The sequence below is a fragment of the Fringilla coelebs genome (assembly GCF_963513975.1).
Source record: "Fringilla coelebs genome assembly, chromosome: 10".
Classification (NCBI taxonomy): domain Eukaryota; kingdom Metazoa; phylum Chordata; class Aves; order Passeriformes; family Fringillidae; genus Fringilla; species Fringilla coelebs.
The window spans coordinates 21,384,970-21,407,099 of NC_140036.1; the positions used below are offsets into that span (position 1 = coordinate 21,384,970).

The 22,130-nt window shown below is 47.8% G+C and overlaps 1 protein-coding gene across 3 annotated transcripts in view; it reads left to right on the forward strand.

Moving 5' to 3' along the window:
• Window positions 1-22,130, forward strand: part of TNIK (TRAF2 and NCK interacting kinase) — a 149,541-nt gene that overhangs the window by 65,022 nt on the left and 62,389 nt on the right. For all 3 annotated transcript variants that reach the window (XM_084212666.1, XM_084212668.1, XM_084212667.1), the window contains exons 3-4: window positions 11,513-11,569; window positions 15,769-15,894. In XM_084212666.1, coding sequence (XP_084068792.1) covers window positions 11,513-11,569; window positions 15,769-15,894 — 183 coding nt within the window. The remainder of the gene's footprint in view (window positions 1-11,512; window positions 11,570-15,768; window positions 15,895-22,130) is intronic.

Below are 22,130 nucleotides of genomic sequence, written 5' to 3' on the forward strand. Positions count from 1 at the left end.
ATGTTGGTGGCTTCTACAAATGGCCTTTGCTCACACTGTTGCAGGTGAGCAGTCCCTGAATACCAAGCAGCATAACCAAACCAGCATTCTGTCTGACAGCCAGCTCTTGCTGAGGGGAAAGACCTGGAATATGAAAGAGCTTTTTCATATGAATCTTTAACCATTGGTGACTTCTAGTGCTTAGCAAACATTTCTCCTACTAGGAAAGGGTTAAAAGCCTGCGGTGGGCTGGGAGGAGTGGCATGTTGTCCTGGCTGTAGGGAATGGGATTTCTGGGTGGCCCGAGCTGCCTTTAGGTAGGAGCAGGATGCAGCTGGTCCTGAGTGATGCTTCTAAAGCTGTATCTTACCAATTCCTTTCTCTTAGTACAGCTGAAATTGCAGGTTTGTGGCGTGGCTCAGTGCAGTGCCTGGCCTTGGCTCCTTCCTGGCGTGCCTGCAGCACGGCATAGTCCGTGTGGATTAGCTGTGGATGAGGTCTCACACTGAGCTTTTCAGATTTCCACTAAGATCTTTATCCACTGGAATAAAAGGCCATCACCCCCTGCCCATATGTGTTCTCCCTGCAAAGCTGCAGGCAGCCTTCGTGAGCTGCCCACGTTCCTGCAGGCAGCTTTTTGGGCTGCTTTGAGAGCTTTTTGTCTGCTTTGTTTCCCCTTGCAAATGACTGTGAGTAAAATCCATAGCCTTCAGTCGATTCCTTCAAACTGTACAGCATTGATTTGTGTCTGTACATGTTATTGTCCTCTAAGTAGGGCCCTTAATGGCTGCAGAGCCCTCCTGCCTTGATAACCACATCAGGCAGTGGCTGCAGTCCCGGAATTGCCAAATAGTGACCTGCTGTGCCAGCGCTGGGCTCGTCCCTCCTGTCCCCAAGTGCTGAAGGTGGCAGGGACACGTGGTCCTTTCTGGCTTCCTCCCACTCATTCCTGAGCTGTACTGTTCCCATGCAATCCCTGGTACTGGCTTAACCTTCCCCTGCTAATCCCAAGTCCTCCTCCTCCTCTTCTCCCTGCTTTCAAATCCCTGGCTAAAGCCCCTCTCTGCTGTGCTGCCTTGTGGCAAGGCTGGAGGGGGGGTTGTGTGCAGGGCAGGGGAGGGTCTTCTGGTTTGTGGGGTCTTTTAGGGCTCACTCCTTTCCTAGAGGAGGTCTTGCACCCCAGTTTATTTAGCAGAGAAATGAGGACCAGTGGGGAGCCCTGGGTGTCCTGGGAGAAGGGTCCTTTGGCATGCAAGGGCACCCAGTGGTGGCATCCGGTCTGTTTTGCATGGAAGGCAGGGAAAGGAGGCTGCCTTACTGCTTCATAGAAAAGCCTTTTCTTGCCAGTGTGAGGGTAGGAAATTCCTGCTTGAGAGAGGAGACTTGGAGATGGAGAAGCTGTAGAAGCAGAGTAGTTTAATCTGCTGATCGACGCTGTTGATCCCAACCCGCGAGGCTGGCTTAGAGGGTGAGCCACAGAGGGGCTGTTCTGCAGCAGAGCCAGAAATCCCATCTTTATCCCAGACAAAGCAGCAAGTGCACATGTGACAGACATAAAGCAAACACAAGGGTGAAGGGGGCTACGTGTCATTCATCAGCCTCCCTTTTCCAATAAGCAGTTCTAAAATTTTGCTACTCAATACCTGACTTGTTTGAAACATGGGACAACACAAAAGCTTTGATGCCTCCCTGTGCAGCCAGATTAGTATGTATATCACAGAGGATTGCTCTAGGCATGGCTGGGTCTTTTAAATCAGTAGAACACAGGCACTGCAAAACGTTTATTGACTCCTGACAGTAAGTGACTCAGGGTAGGATGGGATGGACAATAAGTTGTCAAGGCTGCTCAAGGCAGACAAAAAGCCTGGAGGCGATTCTGGATGAAAGGGAGTGTGATGTCCATCTGCCTTCAACTGTGTGAGGTCTAAAATTGATATTTGAGCTGACATAGATAGAGAAATGTGCAACACAGGGTCTGCAGTATCTACAAAGTCGTTGGGATTAGGGGAGCACCTCAGCCCTCCACAGAAGAAGATCTGGGGTTGTTTATGTCATTCTTACACTCATTTTCCTCATGCTGTGACCTCAGTCACCCAAGAGATATATGTGAGACTTTATGCCAGCTGTGGCATTTCCTCCCAAGCCCCATAAAATGTAAGTACCTTTATCAGCTTGTTCTTGTTACTTCTGCCACCCTGAGACAGGGACTTGGAGTCAGCTCGAGATTGATGAATGAGTGAAGCCCGAGTGTGTGAATTGGCTCAGGTGGCAGTCAGCCCTGCCACGTGGGCAGGAATCAAGGGGGTTAGATCTGTACTGATGCGAGGGTTTGCAGGACTGGAAAGGCTCAGAGAGGGAGGCATTGGAAGGGTTGTAGGGATGCCTTGCTGAGAAAGTGGTTCAGGGTGACTGGACATAAATTGTGGCTCATGATGGGCATGTTCAGTTGTTGCCAGCATTGGGACTGGACCTCAGAAATCCCCAAATTTCTATTGGACTTGGGGTGTTAGAGTTGGTGCATGAATGAACCTGGTGGATTTGTGTTCAGGCTCCTTTCTACACAGAGAGAGTCGTGGAGCAGGCAGGAGTGACAGAGATGAGAGACTGTTTGATAACCTCTGCTGAGGTGTCCAGAGGGATCCATGGTGGGATCCCATCCTGGGCCATGGTGTCTGCAGAGAAACAGGGCCATGGGGGCATGTGGGGCAGCTGTGCTGTGCTGTGAGCTGAGATTAAAGAATACTGCCCTGCAGTTACATGGAGAAACACAGCACAAACATGGCTGGGAGAGCAGGCTGGGCTGCTCAGTCAGCTGTGGTGATTCATGGCAGCATGGACACGCTTGGTTTGTGCCATTGGCAAGTCAATGAAGTGCAGTGGAATCCCTTCATGAAAAGCCATTGACAGCCATAGACTTAAATTTCCTGAATTAAATGGCCGGGGAAACACCACAAATATTGGGTTTTCCTTCTTACTCAGTTTTCTTTACACAGCCACAACAAAAAAGCACAAAACCCTCAAGCAGCTTTGGATAACAGATGCCTCTGTGTTACCTGGTTCCCCTGTTGCTGTCTCCTGCCACCAGTGCTGTCCATCCCTGCTGCCAGAGAGGATGCCAAGCACTCAGGTTCACAGAAGGTGGCTCTCCCTTGCTGTTGTTGGTTGAAAAATCACCTTGCACTTCACATACCACCTCCAAAATTGGATCTTGCTACTATGAAACTCGAGCCGAAGTCAAGCAGATGGCACTGCAGAGGTGTTTCCAGAAACTCCCATTTCCATCACTGTGTGTAGTGTTTATTCCAGAAGAGCCATTTTTAAAACTCAGTTTGCAAGACAGTTACTGATTTGGGGAATGGCTTAAAGAGCAGGTGACAGTTCAGATGTTGAAAAGCAGCTGTTTAATGTGGGGCACAAATAAATGGGGTACCACACACCTGAGAAGGCTGAGGGGTACCCGTGTCCTTTGGTGTTCTGGAGTGGATTGTCATGGGAGGCAGCAGCACACGTTTGCAGGCATTAAGCCCTGTCTGCCCTGCAGCAGGGAGCAGGTTAGGAGCAATCTCTTTTGAAGGGAATTGGTTTTCTTACAAGTACAGAGGACACAGCAGCAGCTGCCAAAGCACACGGTGTTGTAGACACTGCTGGTACCCCTGAGCTCTGGACACTGCAGCTCGTTCTCATGCTGAGCTTTGGGTCTGAAGTCATGAGCAGCCCCAGTCATTAAATTACATCCCTGGTGCCCTGGGATGCCTTTTCCTGTGTCCTGCACAGAGCCTGCTTCATCTGTGATGGGAACTGGTGCCTGAAGGTGCTGAGCTCCTGCTGGAGTTTGGGTTTGACTGTTGGAGCTGAAGTGGTTCTGGCCCCAGTAAAGCCAGGGTGCCCTGTGACCAGGCAGAAATGGGTGCCTGGGGGTGGCAGACAGCAAAAGCGTGTGGAGATGTGGATCTGTGTGGCACTGTGCAGATGTGACAGCTCCCTGCTGCAGCCCAGACCTGGCCAGGGGTCCCGTGTCAGGCAGCAGAGCTCTGGGGGAAGGTGCCAGCTGCGGGCCAGCCTGGCCCAGTGGAGGAGGCTGCTCCTTCCTGGGGCACCCTTGGGAGCCAGGGCTCTCCCTTGGGAGGGCTGGCTGGTCCAGGCAGTGCTCCCTGCACGGCTCAGTGCTTCAGGAAACCTGGTGCTGCTGTCAGGACGTGGCCTCTGTGAAAGGGTGCCTGGTGGGTCTCCTAAAGGCAGATTTGATTTTAGTTGTGAGCGCTGCGGCGTTGAATAGGCAGCGACGTGAAACAGAAGCACAGTGGGGGTGTTAAGGGGTGGTAATAACATGGCTGTCATGAACTAATGCTGTTGGAACAGGAACAGGCTGTGCTGCCTCCTTTTAGCTGTGAAAATGTGCACTTGCAGAGGAGCTGGGGCAGAGGGAGGGGAAGGAGCACCCCAAGGCCTGGCTGCTGCCCTCTCTGCCCGATGGGCTGCTCCCCTTGGCAGACACCCGTGGGGATTGCCCCATGATGGATAGGGAATGCTGGGGAAGGGGGCAAAGCTCACAGAGGGCCTGGGGAGGCACATGGGGTTCAGTGGTAAATGGTGGCATCCCTCTCCTTCATCCCACTGATGCTCTCTTGAATCCTGCTGCCTTCAGTGTGGGACCAACTCCATTAATATTGTCCTGAGACACTGCTTGCCCTTCTGATATTTCTTATATATACATTACTCTTAGTCAGGAACATCTCTCCTTAGTCCTTTGGTGCCTCAGGTTTCCATAGGCTGCTCCTAAACCCCCCTTTTGGGGTATATTTTGTCAGTTAATGATCTCCATCTCTCTCTGCTCCCTGCTGTGGTGCTCAGCCCACTCCTCTTCCTGCCCAGCCCTGTTCTTGTTGAGGCTTTGACCTCCCTTTCCCAGAGCAATGTTTGTTCCTGGGCCCTGACAAATGCAGAAACACCTTGAAATCTGCTCTGACCATGAAGAACAGACCTTCAAAAGCTGCATCTTCAAACACCTGTGGGCAAAATCTGTCACAGTCCTTGGTGTGACCATGGAGGAGATGCACAGCCTGACATGCCCGGTGGGCTGATGCTGAATGGTGCCACAGAGAGGGGGGACAGGCTTTCTAACCAGTGTTCTTCCCTGGCTGGAAATTACAAATGGGGCAGGCCATATCTAGAGGAGCCATCTGCAGAAGCTTCTGGAAGGATTCAGCTCTCTGATGCTGATTTTGGACTAGTTAAGGCAATGGTTTTATCCATGGAAGAAGGAAACCTAGTTCCTCCTGAGCTGGAGGTGAGAGTCTCCAGCCTCTTTTGAAGTACAGGAGGGATAGAGGATAGAATAAGTACAAGCACTGGCCTGAGAGATGTGTTTCCATTATATAGGGAATGCAAAACTGTAGTCTTGCTCACCTATAGGCTGTAGTGCATGTTATTTCTGGAGATTAATGACATGCTAATTTAACAATTTCGTTTGTTAATCTAATAATCCTGCCTTCTTTACTTAACGTCAGAGCTATTGTGGAGCTGTAGTAATGGAATTGCAGCTTTCTGAACTGCAGGGTCCTGATCAGAGCTTGGATTGATACAGAGGGCTGGAAAACAGAGGTCAGCTCTGTTGGGTCAGCACAGAGCATTAGCTTGGCCCTGTGCTGGGAGCAGATTTAGGTTTTTCCAAGGGGAAGCTCTGGTTGTTCAGTCCAAACTGAAGTATTAATAAAAACGCTCAGCTGAGCACCAAAAAAGAAAAAAAAAATCCACTTTGTTTGGTTTCTCTTTGAGTTTTTTGAATGTTTTTCAATATTTTACTCTTTAAAACCTTGGGAGAGATGACAGGTGTAAGGGGAGGATTGGCTATGAGTGAGATTTGTGTTTGTCCCTCGCAGTGAAAGATCTTCTTCTCTCCAGAAATAGCCCAGAGGAAGGTAGCAGGTTGGGCAGAGGTGAAGGTCTGTGCCCAAGTGAGCAACCAGTGTTCTGAGAGCTCAGGAGAGCAGAGGAGTGACTGGAGCCTCACCTGCCCACCGAGTGAGAAATCAAACACTGGATGCAGCTTGTTTTGTTTTTCATGGGTTTTCCATTTCTTGGAGTTTCAGGTATGCCATGTGTATTTGGAGGATACCCTTTGCAGAGTGTTGGAGTCTGGGGAAACAGGGACTGGTTTGAGTGGGGTTTGCCCCAAGTGGAAAGGAACTGCAGCAAGTCAGTCCTGTTCCTTTGGTGCCTCGAGGCAGTGGGGTCACTCTGAAGCTCTGCAAATCTTTGTTTGTGAGCCCAGGAAATGATGAGAGATGGAAGGGTGTGGAGGGAAGGAAGGACACTGCCAGTGTGGCCAGCTCCTGCTGTAGTGAAGCAGAGAGATGGGGCTGAACCCCTGGGCAGGGTGAGGGCTTGGTCCCCAGTCTGCAGGGATGTCTTAAGTCCCCACTGGCTTGAAATCCCTCTCCCAGACTGGAGTTAAGTGCAGGCAGCAACAATAAGGTTTGGCCCATGATGGCTCTGTTTTAATCAAAGAGATATGTTACTCTTTGTTAAAATAAACATTTTCCCCATCCTGTTCTATGACTCAATTTTTCTTGTGCTGGCCTCCAGTGTTTTAACTGCCTTCTCAGATACATGGATTTATTTCAGATGTATTTGAAAAGATGTGTAAACCAAGTGCAAAGCTTGTGTACGTCATTTTTAGCCAGCTTGTTTTGGAGATTGCTGAATTTTCACACTAAAATAAGCCTATTTTTTACATCAGTAAGTATTTTAGCCCCTCAGACTAGCTGGAGAAGGGATTTTGGCACCCTCAAGATTGCTTTCAATGGGAAACCAAGTACATAAATGTGCCTGTACTCTGTAAAAGCTGAGAACAAATCATGCCAGGTGCTATAAAATGGTCTAATGTACAGCAGGATGGCAGTTCAGCTTCACAGCTCCTGTCGGAAGGCAAAGCTCCTTCTCCCAGGAAAAATTGGATGCAGTTTTCAGTGCATTAGTGCTGAAGTGCCTCCATGCTAAAAATCTTGGACTGAGTCCCTGGATTGCCTTGAACTACAGGAAAAGAAGGAACTGGCAGGACCTAGACCATGGAGCTGTGAGAGGTTCTGGCCCATGCCAGGAGATCTTAACTGCAGGTCTTGGATGCTGAAGCAGAATCTGGAGGAGATGAGGCTCACCAGTGGCACCTTGGTTGGTGTGTGTGCAGAAGTAGGGCTGGGCAAAGAGTTTTTCGTAGCACTTACCAAAATTATATGTGGACACAGAAAAGTGAACTGGTGACTTCTCACCTGGTAAAATCTCTGGTGAGATTCTTCTAGGAAGAATATTCAGGATGTGGTGGAGCTGAGGATGTGCTGGGTTTGGAGGCAGGGGTTGGGCTGTAGAAAGGATGGTGGCTGGGATGCTGGCACCAGGCTCAGTATTTTAACTGCAACAGAAATGAAATTGAATAAATTTATTTGGGAGGTTTCTCTGCTGCCAGAGTGGTGATATTTGGACTTTTATGAGAGTTTTTGTTGTTTGTCTCACTGAGATTTCTGCATGAGACACAGTGTTCCTCAGTGGTGAGGGCTGATGTTCTGGTCTCTGGTCCCAGCAGGGCTGTGCATGTCAAAATTTCAGCAGTGCTTTGCAAGAGCACCCTAATCCCACTCCTTTTAATATTTACATGCAGCATTACTGAGGGCAGTGCAAAATGGTTGGATTTTAAGTGCTTTGCTGTAAAATATCAGGCATACAATATTAAGTGGCTGCAGTGGGGATTTTGTATGCTTGGGGCATTGGAGGCTGCATGTCCAGGCTGGGCAGTGTAAGAGATGTTGCTCTGCTTGGCAGAAGGAAATGGGAGCTCTGCATTTCCCAGCAAAGTGACAATTCTGGTTGTGTCCCACCGGCTGCAGCAGGTGGTGGGTCATTTATTTTGTTGGATGAATAAAAACCGACAGCACAAGTTAAGTAAATATGATGGAATACATTTCTGGGTACAGAAACTGCAGTTTTTGCTTAGAGGTGAAATCCATGCTTGTGCAAGGAAAATTTAAAAAAGCAACAATCAATCATCCTCTTTCTGTCTTTAAAATGTGGGCTTCAATTTTGGCCCAGGATATGCAGTTGCTGTCTACAAAGGCTGGTATTGAGGCCAGGGTTTATTTATTTAGTAAACATCATGCCTGAGTGCATCAATTGATGTTTAAAAGCATTTACCAATGTTCTGATTGTGTGCTGGTCCATTACACTTTATGGAGTGTGAGGACCACAACCTTTGAAGAAAAAACTCGTGGTGCTTGCTTCATTTGTAGAAATTAGTCTTAATACTTGACATTATCAAGTTAGTGATAGTTGATATAACATTTTAAGAGTAATTAGGAGCATGAATTTATGCTCAGATGGATGTTCAATTAAAAACTGTGGCAGCTTTGAAGATCACGCTTGAATAATCCTGAGGCTGAAATGTGGGTTTGTACCCAAGTGAACCTTGACAGCAAATCTGCAGAGGGGGAAATGCTTTAGTAGCTCAGTTTTCCTCCTGTATATTTCATGCCATTGTAGCCCTCTCCAGCATGCCCATGAGGGCACCAAAGTGGAGGACTGTTGAAAAAGTGGAGATTTTCTGTTGAACCACAACAGAAAACTTGGCTGGTTTGAGCCACATCTTTGGTGTCGAGGAGGCAGAGTTGAGCAGGGGAGCAGGAGTAGGGCTCAGTCTTCATGTGGTTTTTGGATGGATGATGGCTGATGGTGTGTGATGGTTTAAAGGAAAAAACCAACAAGTTTTGGTGGGTGGAGGACACACAAGTTTGGTGGGTGGTGGGAGGTAGAAGCATCACAGCAGAGCTTTTTGGTGCTTTTCTTGTATCGATACCCCAGTGCTCTTTTGTAGCTTCCTTACAGCAGCACAGATTAACACTGGACAACTTAACACTTGGCATTGATTAATTCCCATTTTCAGCTTGCCTTGTCTTTGGCAGAGGTGGTTCCACTTTCTGATCCAGCTGAGACTTTGGAGAGACTGCAGGGGCATGGGTGCTTCTGGACTTGCCTCCAGGCTTTGGGCACAGGCGCTGGAATCTGCGTGGCCAAGGTGCCAGAGGTGGCTGGTGGCTGATGCTGTGAGAGGGGTTTATTGCTGTACCCATCTTTAATGGGTACAGGTTGGATGCTGACTTATTTCCTCTGTTGCATCTCTCACTTCCAGTTCTTGGTGTCTTCCTCCAGCCTGTCTGTATCTTTATTGCAAATTCAAGGACATCTGCAGTAGGTTAAAAATCAACTGGGTTTTCTAAGCTATTTATGGAGGCTTCACAGCAAGTCTCAGTGCTGAGCAGTAGGTTGAATTAAAAGGGATGGTTGACTGGTGAGGAGATGCCTGTTTTCCCCGGATGGCTTCATCTGCCAGGGTGAAGCTCTGCAATCCATTGTTGTGAGCAAACTATAGAAAAAGCAAACCTTTGCTACAATATCCCAGGGTGAACACTTACTGGTTCTACTCCTGATTTTTGCGTGACTAAGTGCCCTCATGGCTTACATTAGCATATGTTTCCAAGTGGTTTATTTTGTTTTGGTAAATGTTTACACGATATTACGTTCTTCCCATTGCCTGTAAATGTTTGGGAGGTGTGCAAGGAGGCAGCAGATTCCTGGGAGAAGATTGCTGTGAGCACACAGGGATCTTTTTCCCCTTGGCTGGTACTGAGGGAAGCAGGAGCACTTCACCATGGCAAAGCTGGGCCATTTCCTTACAATACAAAATGAGGTGGTGATGCATCACGTGAAGGCAGGTATAACTCCTAAATCCACGGTTTGAAATGCCCCAGCTTCCTTCCCCCTCCTCCTCCAGCTCATGGGAGATGGGGTGTGCCATGGTCCAAGTGTTTACCCTGCGGTGCTCTGTGGGCTTTAATTAAAGTGTCAGTGCACGTGGGGACTGCCTGGGCCAGCCAACAAGGACAAATTTAGGAAGAGGAGGGTTTGTTTCTGCAGATCATGCTGTCTAAATAGATGGTGTCTAGCCATCCCTCCTCCCTGATGGCCACATCCAGGGGATGTTTCAGCCACAGCCTGGGGCTGCTGGGCTGTGCTAGGTTTTATTACTTTTTATGTTGCACACAATTTAAAGTAAAGCTCTTTTTCCGCTGCTAGAGCATGGGCTTGCTCAGGACGTATAAATTGTGTTAATAAATGAGCGAGGAGCCCTGGTGGGTGAATTGGCTTCCTGGTGAAGTCATAAATTTGGAGGGGATGCTGCTGCCTTGCTCCACAGCCGGCGCGTGGGTTCGCTTCCCAGCGCCGTGCCTGGAAGCCTGAGGGACCAGAGAGAGGTTCCCATGTCTGGTAATTTAGGGTTCTTGAGCTGAAATGGTGTGAAAGACCATCTCCAGTCTGCAGGAGGGCTGGGAGACCTGACAAACCCCAGCTCATCAACACACACACTGCTGTGGGGGCAGGAGGAGCCTCCAATTTAGGAAAAACTTCTATTTTTCCCTGTTTCTGCTACGCTGTAGCTCTTCCCTCTTTGCCTCTGCTGCTGGTTCTGTCCTTGGTGTGTTAATTATCAATTAATGCACCAAGGACAGGGCAGGAGCTGCCACTGCCTCTGTGTCTTCCACACCATATCTCACAAGATGGGGCCTTGGGCAGCTCCCTCAGTAAATAGGCATGTAAACTGGGAAACAGGGATGCTTCCCTTTGCCTCCTGTGAGGATCAGCATTTGCTGGCTTTCCTGGAGGAAAAACATCTTTTCCTCAGGCTGCCTGGTTTGGAAGCAGAGCGCATGTCCTGCAGCTGGGGGTGGGAATGATTTGAGATGAGCAATTTGGATGTGATGTTGGGTGATCAGTTTCTCAGGAGAGGAGGAAAGGCTGGGAATTGCCTTGCTTGATAGCAGTTCTGTTGGTTTTAAGACCTCATAAATAGTTGGAGCTCTTTCATTTTTTCACCATCTCTCCCAGGCATTTTCCCATTAGGATTAATGTAGTCGAGCGCTGTGCAACAAACAGTTCATTGCAGTGATTTGCTGATTTTTTTCAGTTGCTGAAAACTGTAAAAACATCTCTAAAGCCTGCTAACTAAGTCTTTCTGAAAGTAAATAAATTACTGGTCAGAGTGAATATGGTGCCCTGCAGGCCAGGGGTCCCTGGTGTGTGCCCAGGGAGCTGGGATGGGACCCAGGTGGGCTGAAGGCAGCGTGGGTACCCCAGCCAGCACACTCCCATCATCTCAGCTCCAGCAGCCCATTTCCAGCCGAGTCATGCTCTGTGCTCAGGAGAGGCCCCAAGCTGGTTTTTGTGCATGGCTGAGCATTAAAGGGTGTTTCCAGCACTTGTTTGCCAGGAAAATACGGCACTGAAGGCCCTGTACTAATTAATTGTAGTGGCAGGAGGAAGGGGAGGGAATTGCTTTCTCATCATGGCTGCTGTGAAGATGCTCTTGAAAAAGCAACAAATAATGTGTGGATGCTGCCAGGGCGAGGAGATTGTTTAAGGATATTGTTCACTGCGAGGAAAACATTGTCACTGAGCAAAAGCAAACAAATTTCTCCCTTTTCTTTTGCAGGGTCGTCATGTTAAAACAGGCCAGCTTGCTGCTATTAAGGTTATGGACGTCACCGGGGTAATGTATCCTCCTCCTCCTCCTGCATCCTTAAATTACAGATAAGAGGGGAAAGGGGATGGGGTGTGATAATGTGCGGGGGTGGGTGGAAGCCTGATGTTTCCTGGGATGTAAATTGTCTTTGTCTTAATGTGATGTGTGCCATTAAGAGGTTTTAGTTTTAATAAATATGTGAGAAAAAAGTACATCTGGAAGAGTTTTGGAGATGAAGTTCTTCATGCTGAAGCAAAGCATCATCCAGTTCCAGGACTGGCTCTTTTAAATACCCTATTAAATTCTGAAGAAAATCATAGAATGATTTGGGTTGGAAAGGGCCTTAAAGATCATCCAATTCCAATCCTGCCATGGGACACCTTCCACTGTCCCGAGCTGCTCCAAGCCCCATCCAACCTTGGACACTTCCAGGGATGGGCCAGTCACAGCTTCTCTGGGCAGCCTGTGCCAGGGCCTCCCCACCCTCACAGGGAAGAATTTTTTCCCAATATCCCATTTAACACTGTCCCCTGTCAGTTTGAAGCCATTCCCTCTTGTCCTATTGTATGTGACTTTGTCAAAAGTAGCAACAGGATCGTGTATTCATAACTCATTTCTGTTTTTCTGCATCCATGATTTTCACTGGAGAGCTTTTGTTCACCAAAAATATGTTGCAATTATTGTAATGAATACCTTCACGAGGCAAGTCGAGTAATTCCTGTGCATCCTGCTGAAAAAGAGGAAAAAAACCCCACCACCCTGGTCTCAAAGGTGGCTCTTTTGAAACTTGTGTCAGATTGAGAACCAAGAATTTACAAATCATTAAATTAATAACAAAATTATGGGGAAAGGATGGTTTCACCATCTCCCAGTTGCCACAAAAGAAAAAATTATTTAAAAACAGAGGTGCATTTAGGAGCATGAAGATGCTTTTTCTTGAGTATTTTTTTCCTAAGTGCAGTACTATCCCTCCCAAAGTTCTTGCACTGGAAACCATGCCAGGCTTAGGAGTAAGAATGTGTTTTGTTGTGTTTTGTCTTTTTTTTTTTTTTTTTGACTGGAATAACACATTTCAAAATTAGGACTAGATCACAATCTACCCACCTTAATTTTGGAGTTAATGTTTTGGTAGCTTTCAGGAGCTCAGCACATGCAGAAATGGCTCTCTGTGAAAGCAATCAGCTGGCCTTGGGAATCTGTTTTGAAATACCTTAGATGTTGTGGTGTGGTATTAATATCTATGGGACCTTCATCCAGGTTATTTTTGGGGCTAGCAGGTGAAATGGTTTGTGGAAATAAGTCTGTGAATGTGAATGAGATTTGTTCCTGTTTTCTTGTAGTATCTACAAGTGCCATTTATCTCGTTCTCGTGGGAAGCAGGCTCCAAGGGAATAGCAAACCCACCAAGCATAAACCCATGGCATAAATAGCAGTGAAATTCCCATGGGATGAAGTCTGATGTTAGAATGAATTTTAGCTGAGAAATCAAAATATTACTCTGAGGCCAAATATTACTCTGAGGCTTAGATATGAATCCACACTTAATTCAGTTGTTTTAAAATACTTCCAAGGAAAGATATTGGAGAAAAGTACCTGAAATTTGATGCTGCCCAATAATAATTTCATACACATCTTTATGTAAATGTCCCTGATCTAAGACTTTATGTTGTAAGCCTGGGCCTCATATCTGAGTGTACAGAGTGTAAATCAGATATTTGTCATGGGATGTGGCTTTTGGATATTTAGTTATTTTCCCCTTAGGCTGCTTTTAGGCAGGAAAGGCTCATTCAGGGCAGGAGCAGGCTTGGGCAGGATGGGCAGTGACCACAATGCAGGCAGTGCTGACCTGTGCTCTGCTAAGGGCTGTCTGGGCTGCATAGCTGTTGGTGCTGAAGGCACTTCTGGAGCCTGCAGGAATGGTCCTGGGCATTGCTTCTGGAGGAATTTCCAAAGCTGGTCCCTGCATCGTGCCCACAGCCATGCTCAGCACCTGCTCCAGGCTCAGTGCAAGTGCTGCTGCTGACAACCCAAACTCAGTCCTTGGCCTTCTCCTCACACACAGTTTCAGAGCTGCCACTGCTCCATTTGATCCTGACCTTCCATCCCACCTGTTTTTCCAGGACATCCCTGGTGACAGTGTGTCTTTCAGAAGTCAGCAGAGAACAGAATTAGTGGGGTCATCCCAGCCATAGCCGTCGGCAGCTTTTGGAGTGTGAAGCCCAGGCTGGATGGGGCTCTGAGCAACCTGGTCTAGTGGGGGGTTGGAACTAGGTGACCTTCAAGGTCTCATCCAGCCCCCAAACCTGATGATTCTGTGTTCAGTGAGCTCCCAGACAGCATTTCATCCTGACCACGTGCTTTGCGCTAAACCCCAACAGGCTCCTGGCAATGCTGCTTTGTTTTACTCATCTCTGCTCTTACTAATTATCTGTTTGGGAAGATTGCAGAACAGAGGTCCTCAAATTGCAGTACTTCATCAGTTTGGGCAGCTGCTCTCTCTGAATTAAGAGTTCAGACTCCTTTTCCAGGGGCTGGTCCTGCTGTGTGCTGCATGACCTACATCCAGCGATGGATCTAACACAATCATTGGATGGAGGCAAAGTGAGGCAGCAAAGCCTGGCCTGTGGCTTTTGCTGGGTTTGGGATTGGAGCAGTTGCAGCAGCTTGCTGTGATGATTCCATTTTCTTCCCTACCTGTCTGGATTTGCTGGGGATGATCATTCTCAGTAGTCCTGCTTGGAGCAGGAGTTTGGGCTGGAGCCCCTGAGCCTGTCCATGCAGACACATCCCAAGATCTTATGATGCTTTGGAGGGATTTTCCACCCATTTTGAGTTCTTCAACTTGAAGATAGAGTCTTTAGACCAAGTGTCCCTCTGGCTTGCCTCTATTTTTTTCCTAGAGAGCCTGGCATGAATGGAGGGATGACTAAAAAGTTGGCTGGGTGCTGGGAGAGCTGAGGAAGTTTGTGCTGAGTGCTGCTCCTTGATCCCATCACTGCTGAGCATCCAGCTGCTTTTTAGTTGTTGTTGCAAAGGGCTTCAATTAATAGAATCATCTCTGATAACCTTCATGTTATATGCCCTGGTTTCCTGGACAAATGAAAACAAGCAAAGTTGTGTTGACTGCTTGAAGAGAGGTGATAAAGGTTCTTCCAGAATAGTCCCCTGGTTTGCTTTTGCAATATTTGAGCCTGTTCCTCCTCCTCTTTGGTGTTTATACCCTCCGTGTTCTTACCAAAAAATAAAACTGGAAGTTGTTTATGCAAGATCCATCCAGATATTTCTTGTACTTGTTCTTCCTGAATGCACCTTTGCTGTTCTTCCTGAAAGGTATTTTGGGAAGAAAGATGTGTTTCTGTCTGTGTTAGGTGACACCTGGTCAGGGGGCACTGCTCCTCAAGAGAGGCTGCTCCTGCAGCTCTGCTGCTCTGTGGGTGCCTTGTCCTTTGCCCATTTGTAAAACTGAGGTCAGGAGAGGCAGGTGAGGGACACAGGGGAATAAAGGAGAATAAAGAACAAACAGCCCTTCTGGTCCTTTATCATAAAGCTCCCTGACATCAAGGTGCTGAGTGCTTCCTGTGGAAATACAGGGGGCTGGAATTCAGTCAGCTTAAAATAAAACCAGGGCATGTTTGATGGGTGTGAGAACAAAGAGGTGGGACATCAAAACAGGTATTGGTGTGGCTCCTCTGCCTCTGCTGCTTCAGCTAAAGCCACTTTGCAGGTGGGACAGAGAGGGGCTGGGACCCTTGGGAATGGTGCTTGTCACCAGGACTGAGTTATTCTGATGGAGTTTATGGGCAGGCAGCCCCTGCCTGCTCCCCATGTGGTGCCATCCCATCACCAGCAACTCCTGGTGTCTCCAGAGGTCTTGTGCTGCTTCCAGGGTGGGCAGGAGTGATGTGCCAGAGAGCTGGGAGCACAGGAGCCCTTCTGCCATGCAGTGGTTTGTAGAAAAACACCTTCTTGGGCCTCTGGTGTGTCTGTGAGGGTGTGTTAATGCATCACTGGGTATGGTTGAGCCTCAGAGCAACATGAGTCTCCAGAGCAGCTCTCAGGCTCCCAGGATCCACTGCAAAGGGGCTGTAAAAAATGGTGCAAAAAACCTGAGAGGTCAGTCAGGAATGGGGTGCTTGGAAGGTCACCCACGTGCAAAGACAGCTCAGACCCTGTGAAGTGAAGTCTCCTAATGCCTCTGGTTTTGTCTTCTTTTCACCTTATCCCAGGATGAAGAGGAAGAGATCAAACAAGAAATTAACATGCTGAAGAAGTATTCTCATCACCGAAATATTGCTACGTATTATGGTGCTTTTATTAAAAAGAACCCACCAGGAATGGATGATCAGCTCTGGGTAAGTTGCTTTCTTTTCTTTAAAATAACTGGGATTTAATAGAGATTTTTTACTCTGAATTGTCCTCTTACCAGCACCCAGCTTACACAGAACCCCTTATTTTGCATTCATCTTTTTCAAAGCCATGGCTTTGATCAGGCTCTTGCTGCACTGCAAAACACATCTCCATTTTGCCATCAAATCTTTGCAGGCTGATTGTAAACCCATTTTTATTCTGAAGTGTCATTAGCAATATCTTTATTACAATAGTCAGTTGGAAATCATTCCAGCTTCTGACAGCTGGAGAGAGCTGGGAACATCTCTGGGAAGATGGAGGCTGAGGGTGATTCCTGCCAGCTCTTGGCAGTGCCTCTTGTGCTTCACATGTCACAGAGCCTGTGCAGGCAGATAAAGAGGAGGGGGACAGTGAGGGGAGGTCAGGGGCATCTGTGGCTGCTCAGCCACTTTGGTGGAGATGCCTGATGTTGCTGAAGGGCACTGAGCTGCTTTGCATCTCCACAAATCCTCAGCTGCCTCCTCCTGCTGCTTCCCTTGTCAGGGCCTTCTTGGTTATTAATTCAGCATTCCCAGAGCAGGGAGGATGGAGTTTAAATCTGCTCTATCCCTGGGGAGAGACAGAGCCTCAGAGCCCACTCCCTTCAGCAGCAGCTGGTGCTCAGGGGGCCGGGCAGTGGCACCACGAGTCAGGGCTCTGGTCATTGCTGTAAAATTAATTAAAGTTGTTGTGCTGTGTTCTGAGCCTGGCTGTGCTGGTTGGAGTCTCTGGAGCAGCAGCCTGCAGTGATTTGGCCATCAGAGCAGCAGTGTAGGACCCTGCTTTCCTTAGAGGTCTCTTGGAGAGAAGGCTGTGTTGTCAGTACCATGACCTGGATGTTGTCCTGTGGTTGAGAAGGTCTTTATTTCCTCACAGTCTTGTAAATCCAGTAAATTCTGCCTTACCCATGTGAGGGGCTTTTTTAAGTCTGTGCCCAGTGTTGGGACTGGTGGAGGTGTTCCTGGGAAAGCTCCCCAGCCCTGGAGGAGAGGTGTGCTGGTGCCACTGTGTTAAATAGCTGTTGTTTCAGGATCTGATTGAATTAGGACTCGTGTGAACTCTATCAGTCTTGCCTCACAGATAAAGGCTTGTTTATTTTTCATTGGCTCTTTGTTGAAATAAAACGGTTTCTGATAATGCCCAAGTAATTCTTTTTATCGACACTCGGGAGGCTGATACGGAAATAAAAAATAGGGAACTCTTTCAGTGGAGATTAAGATCTCTCAGGAACGTGGCAGGCTTCTGACATGAGGTATTGTCAGTGCTGCTGCTCCATTCCAGAGCAGCCACTTGCCCTGAAAGATGAGCTCCAGCTCACTAAACAACCTTGTTTTCAGAAATTAGGGAGCTGTGCAGAGTGTGTTATAGCAGATGCATCACAAATCTGCTATGTTAGGCAAAAAAAAAAAGCAAAAGTCATAGGGACAACCTTTATGGAACATTTAAAAAGAAATTTAAAAATATGAGGTAGGTTTATTCTTGTGTTGGATAATGTGCTGCATTCTGGGGTGCTGTGGGTCTTCAGGAGGGTTTGTACATCTCTAGCTGAGGTGAGGGGGTCCTCTTGGTGCCAGGGGACAGGGTGAGGGTGGACTGCAGAAACTGGGGAAGTTCCCAGGGGATGTGAGGATCCAGATAATCAGTTAACTGCTGCTTCTCAGAGTTAAACTCATTAAATTCCCCTTGCTCTTCTCAAATCTAAGCTATGGGATACCAGGCTGTGCATAACTCAGAGAGGTTGTTGAGATATTTTGGGGTGGGTGAATTTTAAATGGTGGGAGATGAAGCATTCATTAAGAAGTGTGAGCTGGATGGGGGAGGTGACCCCATCCCAAGGGACCCCTGCCCTGAGCACTGCTGGAAGCTGCAGGCAGTGTGACTGCATGGACACTCTGCCCCTGTGCAGGGTCGTGGAGGTGCCACTCAGCTGGACACTTGTCATCTGCCCTTGCTGTCCCCTGTGCACTGAGGGCACGGACAGAGCATCCTCCCCACCACGTGCAGCAGGCAGAGGGGCTGTGCAGAGTAGGGGGGGCTGAGCAAAGGCTGGCAGCAACCCAGAGCCCACCCAGGGCAGGGCAGAGCCCGCACGGTCCCCAGGGCCAGCGCTGGCTCCGATGGATGGGCTGCCATGGCAACCCTGCCCGCAGCTGCATCTGTCACCAAGGGGGACAAATTGCTAATAGGCAGGTTGCCAGATACCCACGTGGTAGGGTGGCCTCTGGGGTGTCCTCTGCAGCAGATAATCTGGGCCAGTGTGGGGGAGAAAGGAATGAGGGTGATGTGGGAACAGCCCCTCGGTCAGGGTGGCAGTGCTGCAGCTGTGCAGCGCTCAGGGCTGTGATTGTGTGGCTGCAATGTGTTTTTTCACTCCGTTGAGCTCTAGGGGCCCATTGAATTGCTTTAGGGTGATGTGAACAGAGTCAAACCAGGGATCTGGAGAGCAGAAATGGGGACAGCAAGGCTCTGCTGAAAATCGAGCGTGAGCTGTCAAAGCACTGGGTTACACCTGTGCAGCTCTGAGCAGGATTGCTCTTAATCTGCTCCTATACCCTGAAAAATATTTTTGGGCAGTTGCTGATTCTTTGCATTACAGAAATTAGATCATGAAACATTTGAGAGGGGTCAGTTTGCGGTTGAGCTGTATCTCTCTTTAGTCTCTCCAAGCTCTGCAGTCCCAGGGGAGTGTGAGAGGATCGGGGCTGCTCCTCTGGCCCCTGACCGAGAGCTCAGGGTTACCAGAGCAGATTTCTTCTGCTGTCTGGCAGAGTAATCCAGCACTATTTAACTCTCACTGCTCTTCAAAGCAACGTCAGTGCTGTAAACACTGTGAGCCCAGCTCCTTTTGCTGTCATCCCTAACCTAAAGACATCAGCCTGCTCAGGACCTGTGGTGTCAGCTGCCTCCCCAAGGGGCATGGCTTGCTTGGCTGGGCTTGACATCCAGGGAGATGCAGGCAAGTCATTTATTGAGGGGCTCATGTGAGAGCACCTGGATGCTGCTGTTGGAGAGGAGAGAGCAGTGCTGGCCCCCGTGCTCCCACCTGGGTGTGTGGCTGCAGTGTCAGCCTGCTCCCACCCCAGCACCAACAGAAACAGTGAAAACCTGGCCTTGTCTCACTGCTGAATTCTTTAGCTGCTGCTTAACACCAATTTGATTGCTGTTTCTGTTTCTGAAATGGGCATCAGCTTTTCTGCTGATCCCCCGAGGGAAGGTCTCTGTGTTTTTAACGCTCCATCCCTGCCTCCAGGTGCCACGATGTGGGGCATGAGGGACTCCTTTGCATGGGAGCCAGGCTGAGGGGTGGGATGAGGAATTTGAGTGGCCTGGGCATATGGGACCATGTTGCACCCAGGTTCTGTTTACACACACAGCAGAAGGATTGATTTCCAGCAGCATTTATCCTAAGGGCGTTGTGTTGTTTTCTATAACTTCAAAGAAGTCAAATTGTTCCTGAGCTGAGGCGTAGGAGAGCACAGGAGGATTTGTCCTGTGTAGTAAAGTATTTAATTTGGGGAGTTACTCTGGACAAGCTGGAGCAGTTCACTGCAGGATGAATTGGGGCTGGTGTTGTGGAGATGCTTGTGTTTTGAGCCCTTCCAGATAATACACAGCAGTGATTGGAACAGAGGTCTTGCCATTCCCAAACTGAGGAAAGTAGTGGTTGATTTGAAAACTGAAAAGGCTCTTTACGCAAAAAATTCATGAGACAGCAGGACACAGAGATTTACAGCTGCAGCTTCTGAATTTGCCTCGCTTATGAAGTTTGCTGTCACTCTGGTATGAAGAGCTAAGTAAATGCTAAATGAACTGTATTTAAAAATACTTCTTCAATAAATGTCCTTGCAAATTAAATTTCAGGAGATGATGTTACCTTTAGCCCATCTTGATGATAATTTTAATTATGGTTAATATAAATTCAATATGCGTTTCCAGTTTATTGTCTTACTCCATCATGGCTTCATCCCTTAAGAAAATTGGTAATGATGCAAATGTGTGAGGGCAAAGCACTCACCCAGAGGTGTGAGATTTGTGAGAAAGTATTTTAGTATCCAAGTCCCCTTTTCAGCCTTTTCTGAGTGTATTAAGCTCTTCCCTAAAATCATTAAGAACTGCTCATTTTCATTTTTCTCCTGTAAGACTGTTGATTTCCAGCCTAAACATACCCACAGTGTTCATAAATTGATATTATGGTATTATCTGCATTGTTCTTCTTCCCTTTTGGTGCTTACCTGTCCTTACTGTTGGCAGTATACACAGATAGCCCATAACCATCCATTCTCTGCATGGCTGAACAAGCCCTCTGCTCCTCTGAGAAGACCTGGTCATGTTCCTGTACCCACTCCAGTGTGCATTTCTTGTTCTTGGCCTCCATCACCCAGCAGGACATCAGTGCTGTGGCTCAGCTCTGACCTGGGCTGTTGGGTTTCTCCGTGGCCTGCCATCATCTGTGGTTCCTGTCCTTGGAGGCTGTGCTCTATGAGCTGTGGTTGGGCATTCTGTAGCATCCTTCCACCATGAGAAGCCATGGAAGCAAAAGGGGATCCCTGTGCTGCACACAGCAGCCACCAAACTTGGGAATGGGGGCTGTTCAATGAGGTGTCCATCAAGGACAAGGATACTCAGCCTTGTCACCTTTCTGCTGCTGGTTTTCTTAGAGAATTCATGGCAGAGCTTTCAGGCTGTTCATGGTGCTCAGCCCCCTTGGATCTGGATTCTCTTGGTGCTGGCAGAGATCTGCCAGTGCTGGATATTTCCCTGTTGATATTATGGGACTATACACCTCCTAAAAAACCGAGTTGGAAACACCCCTTCTGTGACTTTCTCTTTTTCTCTCTGTTGATTTAATCTCCAGGAGGTTTCACAGTTACAGATTTGGGATACATCAGCAGGTGGCTGTATTATTCCCCTCCTGGTGCGAAGTTAATCTTTGCTCTGTGGAAATCAAGAGCAGGGTGGAAGACCAAGCAGACTTCCAGCTCCATTAAGATAATCTGGCAAATTAATGGATGTCATGTGTACTTTTAATGGGATTTATTCCGTATTCTTTAAAGCATTTTGTTTGCCATGCCCAGCATAGCAAGCCCTTCCTCTTCCTCTTGCTCCAAACCCTGGTGAGAGCCCGTGGAAGAGTTTCCATGGAAGAAAACTGGAGAGGGCAGCATTTTGGACTGCAAGATGTTTGTGGCTGGCAGGCTCAGCTATCCAGGATTTTCCTTTCCAAATTTGCTGCTGTGGTATCCCAGATGTTAGTTTAATCAGACACACATGCAGACACTGATATTCACCACATGTCCACGGTCCAAAGGGAAGAAAGAGAGGAAAAGCAACTTTGAAACCAGTTGTTCTGTTTTTTCCCATTCAGTGAGCAATGAGTAACCAGACTTAGGCCATGTCAGTGACCCAACTGGATGGCTTGGCTGCTGCTGGGGTGGAAGAGCTGTAGGTGCCTTCCTTGCCTTTGCATGGGGCAGATTTTGGCCAGTGACCCATCCATTTCTGCCATTTCTTCCATTTCTTGAAGCCACTTTCATGACTTAACAGGGATATTCCAAGAATTTTTCTGCACCAGTTCAGGAAGAAAAGAGAAACTTAACATCAAAACTAAAGACAGCAGCGTGGTCAAAGCCAAGTAAGGTATAGTCTGCTCAAGTATTTTACTTAGCCTGAAGGTTTATGGCAGTCCTGTGTCTGGATTTTATGATCATTATAATTTATGATAGTCTTAAATCACTGCACTTGTGCAATTTGGTCAGGAGTAACCCTTCTGCTGTTTTAATTCTCTTCTTGGCCTGTGCTTTTAATCGTGATGTCACTTGCTTGGAGAAGGTTAAATGCCATATCAGCCTCATGTGATAAGAAACTTAGAACATGTGCATTGAAGAATCTGGAAAGGGAATGTCTTCAAGTAGGAAGCAGATCTAATTGGAAAACATGGTTTCACATCAGAGAGGAAGGCACTTGCCCAGGCCTTGGAGGAGGCTTGTTGCACACACAGGCTGTGCTCACTTTCTGGAGCACGCTGGTGGCTCCTGCACACCCTGGGATCTGCAAAATCTCAGCGAGGCAGACTCACATCCCGTGCTATTTCTGTAATGTTTATTTCACAGTTGTTCAGTGACAAGATTAAGTTTGGGCTGGGTTAGATCATTACATTTCTACATTTGATATTCTGAAACTTTGGAAGTGGTACAAGTGGTGG